Genomic DNA, 12,199 nt, shown 5'->3' with positions numbered 1-12,199 from the left:
CACCGTCCGTCGGCCCATCCGTCGCCATTCCCATTTACTCCCGCATGGCCTTGCGCAACGCCATCCACATCCACATCCACTGCTGTGCCACCCCGTCGCAGTCCCTCACCAGTTCTTCCACCACCTGCCACTGCTCCATCCTCTGCTTGCTTATAGTAGTACTAGTCGTTCTTCAGACTATAACTCATCTTGCTTGGGTCACAGTTTTGCAGCTTAGTCGTCGTAGAAACTGATTGCCACCTTGCTGTATGTATGTATTTGTGCCTGCGTTTTTCTACTTACATGTATGTACCCATGCCATGCCATGCCATGCCATGCCATGCCAGCGTCTTGTCCTGGTGCCTTGTGCGTTCATGCCGCATTGGCATTTTTGCAGCTTAATTAGCGGTACCAGTAACCTTGCTGTATGTATTTATGTCTGTATTTTTGTGCCCATGTCGTGTCATGCCATGCCATGCCAGCGTCTTCTCCCGCTGCGCTGCCTGGTCTGGTGGATGCTGATGTGGCGGAACATGGCCTCCCTCGTCAATCATTGATCCCCTTGTTTGCTTGCCTGCTTGTCGCTCACGGCCACTTAATTTTGCTGCTGCTGCTCACAGGCTCCACGTTCCTCATATGGTTCGGCCCGACGCCGCGGCTCGCCGTCGCCGACCCCGACCTCATCCGGGAGATCCTCCTCTCGCGCGCCGAGCACTTCGACCGCTACGAGTCGCACCCCATGGTGCGGCAGCTCGAGGGGGAGGGGCTCGTCAGCCTGCGCGGCGAGAAGTGGGCGCACCACCGCAGGGTGCTCGCGCCCACCTTCCACATGGAGAACCTCAAGGTCGGTCGCTCGGTCCCCTCCTTTACCAAATTGGCTCTGCTGCCCTTGCCTCCTTTGGCATTATGGCGGTGATGCGATCGGGTTGTGGTTGGTGCTGACGTGCATGGCGACGCCGCAGATGCTGCTGCCGTTCATCGGGAAGACGGTGGTGGACATGGCGGAGAAGTGGGTCACCATGGCCGACCCCGCGTCCGGCGAGGTCGAGATCGACGTGTCCGAGTGGTTCCAGATCGTGACAGAGGACGCCATCACGCGCACGGCCTTCGGCCGGAGCTACGAGGACGGCAAGGCAGTCTTCAAGCTGCAGACGCAGCTCATGGCCTTCGCCTCCGAGGCATTCCGCAAGGTCTTCATCCCTGGATACAGGTACTTGATTAACCATAATTACTGTGCTTAACAGAGTGCTCACTGATTTTTAAGTAATGCATAGTAACATAACTTGTGTGTGCTTACGCATCCAGGTTCTTGCCGACCAAGAAGAACACGAGCTCGTGGAAACTGGACAAGGAGATCAGGAAGAACCTGGTGACGCTCATCGGCCGGCGGCAGGAGGCTACCGACGACGAGAGGCTCCAAGGGTGCGCCAAGGACCTCCTCGGCCTCATGATCAACGCCAGCAGCAACGGCGGCAGGAGAGGGCAGCCGGTCAGCCCCATCACCGTGAACGACATCGTGGAGGAGTGCAAGACGTTCTTCTTCGCCGGCAAGCAGACGACGTCCAACCTCCTGACATGGACCACCGTGGTGCTCGCCATGCACCCGGAGTGGCAGGAGCGTGCCCGGCATGAGGTCCTCGAAGTCTGCGGCGCGCACGACATCCCCTGCCGCGAGCAGCTCGCCAAGCTCAAGACTGTAAGCAACGTGTTCCCTGGCACCCTGACACGCACATTTCCACCATCATTTCAAACCAGCCTCCTCCCAGAAAGTAGTGCGTGACCTGACCGCGTGCTGCCGATTCCCCTGACAGCTCGGCATGATCCTGAACGAGACGCTGCGGCTGTACCCTCCGGCGGTGGCGACGGTGCGGCGGGCCAAGTCCGACGTGGTGCTCGGCGGCTATCACATCCCACGCGACACAGAGCTGCTGATCCCCATCATGGCCGTGCACCACGACGCGCGGCTGTGGGGGCCGGACGCGACCCAGTTCAACCCGGCGCGGTTCGCGGACGGCGTGGCGCGGGCGGCCAAGCACCCGACGGCCTTCATACCCTTCGGGCTGGGCGCGCGGATGTGCATCGGCCAGAACCTGGCGCTCCTGGAGGCCAAGCTCACGGTGGCCATCATCCTCCAGCGGTTCGAGTTCCGGCTGTCGCCCAAGTACGTCCACGCGCCGACGGTCCTGATGCTCCTCCACCCGCAGTACGGCGCGCCCGTGATCTTCCGATCCCGCCCATCATCCCAGACGCCAGATCATCGCCTGTGAAAAGATGATGAATTCACTAACAACATTGTCAGTGCGAATTGTGACTGGCAGAATGACAGGCCGAAATGACCATGTGCTGCTCATGGTGTGTGCTGCTTTGCTTTGTCATATCCAGGGCAGAGATCACTGGAGCAAAGCTCTGCTGCCACCAAGAGAATGACTACAAGAACCACCCCCCTGTACTGTACTGCACTAACATATAATGCCTGCCAGCAGCTTAGAGATTAGTAGAGAGGTAGTAACAGTGTAGAAGGCTTGAGCTTGAGCTGGTGTCTCCCAAGTTTTTCTGTCTTTTTCGGGTTGATGATGGTTTCTTCCTCGGTGGATGGATGGGGTTTGGTGTGTATGGATGGAAGATTGCAAATTGTACACATGTCATGTTCCTTTTGTTCTTTGGCAAGGGCGAGGGGATAAACGGAGAGGCAAAAAGAGTACGAGAGGAAAGGCAGGTATGAGAGATGCATGCATGATGCAAAGATTGTGGCGCCACAGTGCCGCTCTGATTGCTTTCTCTGTCATTCTTGTGGTCCTTCTCCCGCGATGCAGAGTAGAAGCCATTAAAGGAAGAGATGGGCACCGCTGGGTGCGGGCCATTTAAGAGTGCCTTGCCAAGGGAACAAATGGTGTGCCACAGTTGGAGCAAGCACGGCAGCCAAGATAGCAGCAGCAGCAGCAGCATCAAGCAGCAGATAGACGAAGGGTAGAAGATAGATTTGATCATAACATAGGCATAGCAATGGTGGTGTGCGCCTGCTCTGCTCTGCTCAGCGTCGCTGCATCATCAGCAGCTCCATTGCTAACACCTCCTCTGTAAACAACGCAGCACACATGGACATGTACCGTACGGCGCCGGGGCAAGCTGTCACTCACCACTGGCAAGGGCGGGCGGGCGATCGCGGGCCGACCGAGGACCAGGACTGTAGCGGCCGATAAAGGCGCTGCCTGCCGCACCGGACCTGGTGGAGGGGCCTGCGAACTGTTCATCTCCTCTGTCAGACTGCGCTGGCTGCAACATTGTTTGCATCACACAAGAGGGTGCATGGAAATGGGGTGGGATGAGATGAGATGAGATGGCCACCTGCCCTGCTTGCCGCTGCCGCTGCTGGAGTGGATTGGACTCCAGTGCTTGTGCTTGTGGGGGGAGTACTTGGGACAGCCAAGGCGAGGCTCTTGGGATCTGCAAAATGATTCAAATTTAGTTTTGGATCTGGATCACTACAGCTCAGACCAGATTCATTTCATGGAGCACAAGAAACCTGCTCACCTGCTGCTTACCGGTTTCCATGGCGAGATTATTAATAAACAAACGCATGCTTCCAATATGATGATACAGGCACACTTGTCCTTGTGCACAGGGAATGTTTTTGCCTTGCAGCCGCAGCAGAATTCTACATAGTAGTATATTGCTCACTCTCAAATCCCAGTTCCTGGACTCATGCTGCTTAACTGTGTTGTGTTGCAAACAATCTGGGGCACAAGCTCAGCTAGTGCCCTACAGCGGCCGCCTAAGGGGTAAAAGAAACCATAAAGTACCTACCATATGCCTCAAAACTCCCAATCATTGATCTGCAGAAAAAGAAAAAGGGGCACCCACTGCTCAGTGTGCATTGCATTGCACAGCAGGATTTACTTATACCCAAATTGACTGTTGCTGTTGCTGCTGCTGCTGCTGCATCATCTCACAAGCTCCACAGACAGGAGGTACTCCCATAATGCCCGGTACGTGTAGGCTTGCCAGCATCAAAGTTTCAAGTGCACAGCTCCTTTTTACCTCTTTTGTGAAAAAAGGCAAAGGCATTGACAGGGCAGCCAGCCACCACTTCACTGGCCAGGTGGAGCACAGGCTCTTCTCCCCACCTGAGGGACGGACGGACGGACGGACCTGCCTCCATCAAACGCCTTTCTCTTCTTCCCAAAGCCAAGCTCGATTGGGCAAAAGGAAAAAACTCATGCCTGCACAACATCCAACCCCTCAGCTGCACATTTTCCCCCGCAGATGTTTGTTTGTCATCTTCCTTTTAAGGCCTTAGCGTCATTTGGGAAACACTCGCTTTTCCTTCCAAGAAATGCTGAAAATCACAAATGGGGAAATCAATCTCGGAGACGATTCACCTCTTGCTAACTTTACTAGTAGTGCTTTTAACACGAGCATTTATTTTCAGTTCATTATTATAATTGACAGTTAACATGCTACAACTTTCAACCATCGCTTTAGTGTCGAGTAGAAAATACAGCTGCCTGACGGCAGAAAACATAATTGACAGTTAACATGCTACAACTTTCAACCGTCGCTTTAGTGTCGTGCACCTGTAATTTACTATGGAAATTGGACCAGGGAAGGGGAATATGGTGATGTTATGGGCAAGAAAGCTCTAATCTTAGAGATCTCCGAAGGGGGCCACAGCCTTGTTCCTCTTGAGGGGGGGCTCTAGTTATGTAGCTCCCATGTGTTTCTGGTCCCCATAAGGGAAGGCATGTGCCAGAGAGCATCCTTCCTTGCCCTTAATTAATCGTAGTAAGATGGCACTTCCTCCCTATGCTAACAATGTGCCCTAAAACAAATGAGGCAATTGGGCATGCCAAAAGAGCATGTGACCCCAACGCACCGCATAATTACCTTTATGATTAAACAAACACATAGTGGCTTCAACACTGTTAAATCTTCATAAGAGTAGGTTTAGGGTTAACTATCGCTTAACAGTTAACACAGAATTGGTCATAGGGTTCTCCACTAATCTCTAGCCGGCATGCGAAGCGCACTTTATTATCAAAATCCGGGGGGCTAGAAACACCTTTACCATCACAATGGCATCCTAAAAAGGCGCGGCACGTAAACTATTGAACAGTTTATGACAAGTTTCCGGGAGGAAGGCATGTTTAGCCTCACTAGGAGGGCTAGGGCCGTTGTGCAGCATGGTTCAAAACATCGAACTGAAATGGGACCGCAGTGGCACTTGTAAATGTGTTTCTATTTGGTGCATAAGGGCAAGGCCAACGCTCCAGGATGGACCGGTGCCCCAGCTGCCAAGTCGGCTTGGATAGTTGAACCTGAGAAAAAGATGCTGCTTGCAGCGCTAGACGGGATCCTGCAGAGGAGGCTGGTTCTCCCGTGAAAAAAGTGCAAGGCAGCCAATGGGAAAGCGTTGGAAAACACCATTGCTGAGCTCAACAGTACCTTGCTACCTTTTTGTACAGAGAAAAAGCTACCAAACCTGAGAACACTACTACTGCTTCCGTTGGATGAAGGTAGAACTAAACAGTAGCTTCAGTTACCTTTTATCTAGGTGGAGCATGGGGCACCAGTATAGTGATGCCACCATTGTACATGCCCTAATCGCCACATGCTGCAAAAGTATGTAGCAGCACACAAGATTAGATTTCTGCATGCAATGATCATAGCAGGCTACCTTTCTTTTTCGAACTCATCATTCATGTGACTGAAGCATATAAAGATAGGGACTTTGCAATAGCAAATGATCAGGGCAACAGGGTTTGAACTCTAGGATAACTGAATGCATGCTGCAGGATCATATGAGTGCGAAAATGATTATTTTGAGCAGAAACATAAGGGGTGAGGTCCGTGAAGAAGGCGGGATGGGATAGATGGATGTCTTGATACCAAGGAATCGTTCTTGTCCTCTATCACTAGTCTTTTTAGTTTGTTAATTTGTGCAAACCTGCTCCCCTCCTAGGGGCAATGCACATCTCACCAGTAATCTTCTCCTCTCTGCTGCCAGTCAACCAAATGCATCTTCCGGAACCTTTCTTTCCATGCACCAATCAATCTAAAAGATTCAAAAATGATCATTCACTCTTGGTGAGCTTTCCAAAAAAAATCTTCAGTCTCAAAAGGAGATCACAGGATCATTAATCTAGGTTAACTCAACTGTAGCTAGCTTATACTATATTGAGATTGCCAGCTAAAGCCAAGTAGCTAAAATACAGTGCCCTCCATATGATGAAAGCAGGTGGCATTCTCATATGACATTCTCATACGAGCTGATCCCAAAATGACTCAAGGATTTAAGTTTTGTCCTAAGCAGGAAAATATCTATGGAAATCTACATATTTTTTAAAATCTATGCGCATAAAGTGCATTTTTGTCTATGCACATAATTAAATATGGCATTTGTATTATGCAATAAAATGTAACCTGACCCAAATGACCACGAGAGAGAACATATCTCTGAGTTCCCCCATTAGTACTAAAATGGCATCTCTTTGCCTTTTTAAGTCAGACCAACCTAAATATAAATGGAGACCGTACAAAATATTCATGTGAAACAGTTGGTTCTCGGGCAATAATGGAGTATCTCTTGTCCATCCACCCGGTGCAGCACCGGCCACACATCTATTATAAAGATCGTTATGTACTTGCCTAATGTGAAACAACATACATTATATGAGCTAGCACTGGATCAGATGTGCATGTCAATTCACCAACACAGAAATACTTTAAATTTCAACAATCAATACAAAGTGCAAACGAGGAGCAATTCTCGAGTTTAACTCCAAAATATACTCCCATTAGAAAATATTCCCTCCGTCCGGAATTAACTGTAGCTGAAATGGGTGAACACTCATTTCAGTGACAGTTAATTCCGGACAGAGGTAGTAGATTGCTGCCTAGAAATTTCTGACATTAGCTTTGGAAGTTTTGTAGCATATATTTTGTAAGTTCAACTTATTTATCAGTTTTAAGAAGAAAACAACCGTTTTATAAGATTAGAAGACAGTACAGCACGTTTGATTCTTTACGAGATGTGAGTAGACCTCATTAACACGTTGTCGGGCGCTAGCTGCGTTAACTTAAGGTGCTGTTGTCATTTTCCTGCGGCACCTACAGGCTGTAGCTATCCAGCAGAAAACTGATCAGGGCAAGTGGAAATTAAAAAGATGAAAAGGTTGTAAATCCAGAAAATAATAACAACCAAAAGAAGCAGCAAGGCCTCAAGTTAAACTGAACCGGTATGGGAATATTACGGAGCACGTGCTAGGCAATGGAAGAAAACTAATGTAATGGTTCACCATTGTACCCCATGGAAATATTATTCTACCATCAAATAGACTCAAATTGGGAGGGAAAGAGCATCAAACAAGCGACAAAGAATACATAAAAGTTCTCTACAGCCGTACCTTCCGGCACAGGCCAAATGACAGGATCAAGAGGGTCTAGCATCACATGCGAGAGCAGGTCCGCCAAAAAGCTTCCCGTCAGTTAACAAACTGTATCGTGCCCGACAGCCGTCCGACCAACGACTGCACAGCTGTGATCAGGGTGTGGAACACCGTATTAACCCCAAGCTCTCTCCTAATTCCGATACCACCACAGAAAACAAATCAAGCTCACGCCAACCAAACCTTCCTCAACTATCTAAAGATATGATGAGCTCGACATGCTTGGAGTGTACACTCTTCCATGGATTCCAGCTCATAGACTTACCGAGGGAGACCTCGAAGACCCAAATCTACTTAGTTTTTACTGGCATTACAACCCCCCAGTAAATCCCCTAAGATCTATGGTCCTTCAGATAATCTAATCCCTCATCACGTAGACCGTTTGGTTTTTGTTTTGTTTGAGTGCCTTGGGGCACTACGTACCAAACTCTTGTGGCCCTTAGCACCCTTGAATTATGCCATTATGTCGGAGAGTAGTAGACAGCAGCAGCGCGCCAAGCTGTGTCCTGATGATTGGAGTCCTTCCAGCTTTCACTGCCTCATAGCAAGGAAGTATCTTCTCTCTCGTCTTGTTAGTAATGGGAAAAATGGAAATCAATGTTCTTGCTATCGGAAAAGGTTAGCTCGACGCCTCCAACCACTGGCATACACTGTTCCAGGATCAAAGCAAGGCCAGTACAAGTTTTTCATTGCCCAAATTTCTAGTGGGTCTTGGCTCTTGTCCTTAGATTGGTCCAGCCTGGATTGAGCAGATATAGGAACAAATATCTGATCTGGATACTCCTCTTTTAAAAAGGAGAAAAACTAACCATCGGCATTATACATCTTTCCTCCACCGTGCAGATGTCTGTTCAATTGATATAGTGCTCATGATCCCTTGTTGGCATGATCATCATCTATGCATGAATAGTAACAGTCTCCTTGTTCAACTAACTCATCCCAAAGCTAACATTTGAAAACGTGTGACAATTAACATACTGAATTTGTTACAACACCATGACATTGTCATTACAGGTTCATTGATCTAGTCATCACAGTACTTTTCTACTGCTTGCTTGCTAGGTTTGTTTTAGATTGCCCATTTGCTAAGTTTCTAAGCATAGCTCATGTCCAGCATACATAAATGTCTGGTTCAGTTCTTAATGGCATGAATAGATGCTCAAAAATCATCATGGAATACAATTTCTAGGTAAATAGTCATAGTTTTGCTGTAACCAGCATAAATCGTTTTGCATATCGTTAGGAAAGCAACTAAAATTATATTTAAGAAATTAATGCATGCAACAGACTACATGAAAACATACGAACATGGGGATACGTGATTCTGACCTGTCGTGTCAGATGCCAAGAGCAGGCACCATGAATCGATGATCATGCCATTCGTCCAAGAATCCATGGCATCACATGTGCATCACGTGACTGTGCTCTTCTGATAATACCCAAATGTATAACAGGGATTGGTGGACTGGTACGGCAGACCAAATAAAAAGCATCATCAAACAAATTACTGCCCCACTTATTTCGAATCCTCCTTATAATGGATGTTCGACCAACCTAAGGGCATTGTCGTCTTGAAATTATATCTCACCTGAACAGGGAGGGATAAGAATAGCTAAGAACTAGATTGTGCTATCTGCATGCTTTTTTTACAGGAGGAACAAACAGGCCATTTGAAGAGGGAGGATGGTTCGGATATATACAGAAAGTAAATGAGCAAGACTATACTCTCTGCAGGCATTTTGGTGAATAGTTGAATGGAACAAACAAGACATTTGAATAGAAAGAACTGTGCAGGCATACACGAAGTAAATGAAGTAGTTACATCTTTGATACCAATTCATGAATTGCGATGCTGCCTGCCTCAGGAATATAACTAATAAATTGCAGCAATGATGTCCGAGCAGGTAAACACAAGAACAGTAAGATATTTATCAATGAATGTCTCTTGAGCAGTAACTGCGCAGCTGAGAGAGATAGAGAGGTGGGGGTAGGGAAAGGTCCATATGAATATGATCACTGTACGCACAGTTGATGAAAACATATTCAGGCCCATACTAGCCCATCAGTGTATACAGATATTGAATGCAGAAGCAGGAATATTTACCACATCATGACTGCCAACACCAGGCATTGAGCTGCTCTCATGACCCATCTGGGTACCTTCTCAGAGTAACTGTTCTGCGTTCCACTTGCTGACATGTACTGTATAGACAATGTCATGGCTTTGGCTGCAGCATTGCAGACATCCAGTTTTGGCCAACGCCATCTCACTGTAAAAATATCTTTCTCTAACCTCCCTGTATTTTCCTGAAGTTGCAAAATAAAATTCAAGAGAGTCAGAAACTGGTCGAGTGCTATACCAACTTCAACTATCACAAGATTCATCCTAACGCAGGCATGCAACACAGTCAGAGACAATGTCAGGTGAAATGTGCCATCTGAAAATGAGTCGGTAACATTTTCTCAGTTCAATAAAAGTTTATATTTGCTAGATAACTTAAATATTCACTTTGCCAATATCAGAATATAGTACCTTTGGATCCAATTACCAAGAAAACCAATGTACTGCTCTTAACAGTGGACTCTTTCAGTTGCTTACATAACTGCTATGGGATGTTTCATAAGCTGATGCAAACTAACCATGACAGGTGTTAGTACAAAGGGTCAGCATCACACTGGTAAACCACTAGTAATACACAGCCCATGAAGTCATCTATATGAACTACTTCAGAGTGGTTTAATCACTAAGCACCTGAGGCTTAACAATTGTAAAAGGTTAGAATCATCTCTTCCTGTTCTTTCTCCCCGGTTTCCACTCCCTATAAACCATTTGCATTCCCTACACTCCCTAATCTTTTCCCACCTGATTTCGGTCAATCTGACAGACACAGTTCTTCCTTAGTTGTGCAATGTCAGCACCGAATCCAGCCCTCGTTACTGATATTCAACCAATGGCATTTAGTGATTTAGATGTGTGTGGCATATCCAAGGGTGACATGTTTATTTATGTAACCCAGATTAAAATATCCCCTGATGTTACAATTTGATAATCCTTCGCAGGGAACAAACGCGGGACCGTCGAATTTGAATAATCAGTCGGATCTCTCTTGCCGGTGCATGTTTTCACTAAATTAAAAGGGAGGAGGCCGCAGCTTCGAGGATAAGGGGAGCTTCTCGACAATAATAACGAGATTGGGCTGAATGTTCTACGAATTTCTCAAATCGGAAACCACAAATCGACGGTCCTACCGTACACATTCCTCAACCGCCGCATGCAACGCAATCGAATCATTCGTTCAATCCAGCACGAATTCGGCCCTAATTTCCGCAAAAACTAAAACGCGCCTTTCACCCTCGATCGGCGCATCTCGGCTCCTACGGCAGCGGCGGGCACAAGGGATCGATCGATGGGAGGAGCCCTAGGGCGATCGGGCGTAGGCGCGCGCCGCCCCCAGCGCGCAGTGCATACATAATGCGGAGGGAATCCGGGAAGATCCAAGCGGGTGGAGACAAGTACGGAGTGGGGAAGGAACAAAAAATCCAGGCGGGGAGGAGGGGGCGAGTACCATCTCCTCGGATCATGGATCTTGTCGCGGCCCACTTCCCGTTGTCGCCTTCCGCCCTGCCCGGATCGCCCCGCCGTACGCCCCTCTCTCCTACCAATCATTCGCGTCGCCGTCGTCGCCGTCGTCGTCTCGTGGCGTGGCCGCTGGCCGCGGCCGCCTCCGTGGTGTTGTTTTCGCCATGTTTTTTTCTTTTTTTTGAATGAATGGAGGCTGGGTCAGTGCGAGGGTGGACACCTGCGTGCCGCCGGGCCCGGCCGGTTTCGACGGGGTATCGGGCGCAGCTTGTTCGGTGCCAACTGTCACGGCCTCTTCTTTGGACAAGAAAACACTTGTACTCCCTCCGTTTTAAATTACTCGTTACAGAAATGGATGTATCTACAACTAAAATATATCTAGATACATTCATTTTTATGACAAGTAATTTGGAACGGAGGGATTACTTGTGCTAAGAAACACTTGTACCGTCGTCACAAACCCTGGTAAACAGAAAGGACATGTTTAAATTGACAGCGCAGATGATTTCAGGCGAAGTATCTAGTTTTTACCTGAATGCTATAGATCTCATGTAGATTTTTGAGCAATCCGAGCGAAAGGCCCCCAAAGCACGTCAGATCTTGTGCATCAGTTTTAAAGCGTTTGCTCCCATGTACCCTCACTGAGCGAGCTACGAGCTAACGATAAAAATGTTTCGCTCGTGATGACAATCTAAGCGAACACATTCGGGATGACAACTTGAGTTCTTTTAGAACATGGCAATTTTTAGCTTTTCCCACTTGATGTAGCATGACAATTCTTTCCAGACAGCATGACAATTCTGAGCATGGCAGGTTTTAATTTAGAATATGACAAGAAGAAAACCGTAAAAAGAACCAAAGAAACCCTAAGAAAACCAATGTAAACTTGTGAGAAAACTGATAAAAAAACAAAGAAAAAAAATCAAGAGCAGCTATCCTATTGGACCGGCCCAGAAGCCGCCGCACTACTATAGATGAGACGTATTACTTCTCCGTATAGTCTTCCCGAAATCACTAATTGAGTAGTAATCCTTGCAAAGATCACTTCCACTTTCTCAGGTTGTAATAAGTGGCGTGCTGCATGTGCGTTACTTATCGCAACATGAGAGTTTTTTTTTTCGTATATCCGTTTATTCAAAATGTTTTTATCTTTTAAACCGTGCGTTCAAATATCAAACCATTTTCACGGTTGAAT

The 12,199-nt window shown here is 47.5% G+C and overlaps 1 protein-coding gene and 1 long non-coding RNA gene across 10 annotated transcripts in view; one reads left to right on the top strand and one right to left on the bottom strand.

Annotated features, from left to right (window-relative positions):
* LOC123060521 (cytochrome P450 734A6) overlaps positions 1-2,610 on the top strand; it is a 4,055-nt gene extending 1,445 nt beyond the window's left edge. Inside the window, exons 2-5 of the mRNA XM_044483280.1 lie at positions 600-823; positions 942-1,189; positions 1,285-1,675; positions 1,791-2,610. Of these exons, the coding sequence (XP_044339215.1) occupies positions 600-823; positions 942-1,189; positions 1,285-1,675; positions 1,791-2,246 (1,319 nt within the window). The 3' untranslated portion in view covers positions 2,247-2,610. The remainder of the gene's footprint in view (positions 1-599; positions 824-941; positions 1,190-1,284; positions 1,676-1,790) is intronic.
* On the bottom strand, positions 960-11,238 carry LOC123060522 (uncharacterized). Of its 9 annotated transcripts, XR_006428007.1 has the most exons (10): positions 10,991-11,234; positions 9,529-9,731; positions 8,754-9,012; positions 7,020-7,093; positions 5,957-6,031; positions 5,520-5,590; positions 3,511-4,315; positions 3,117-3,423; positions 1,277-2,240; positions 960-1,179 (listed from the first exon to the last, which is right to left on the bottom strand). It is a non-coding gene; the product is annotated as an uncharacterized lncRNA (long non-coding RNA). The 9 variants fall into 9 exon arrangements; XR_006428006.1 differs by having other exon boundaries at positions 5,957-7,093; positions 10,991-11,238; XR_006428008.1 differs by lacking the exon at positions 7,020-7,093.
* Positions 11,239-12,199: the final 961 nt, after the last annotated feature.

The sequence above is a fragment of the Triticum aestivum genome, chromosome 3A (genome assembly GCF_018294505.1).
Source record: "Triticum aestivum cultivar Chinese Spring chromosome 3A, IWGSC CS RefSeq v2.1, whole genome shotgun sequence".
NCBI classification, from domain to species: domain Eukaryota; kingdom Viridiplantae; phylum Streptophyta; class Magnoliopsida; order Poales; family Poaceae; genus Triticum; species Triticum aestivum.
The sequence above is the reverse complement of the archived record's forward strand: the minus strand, read 5'-3'. Positions and strand labels throughout refer to the sequence as shown.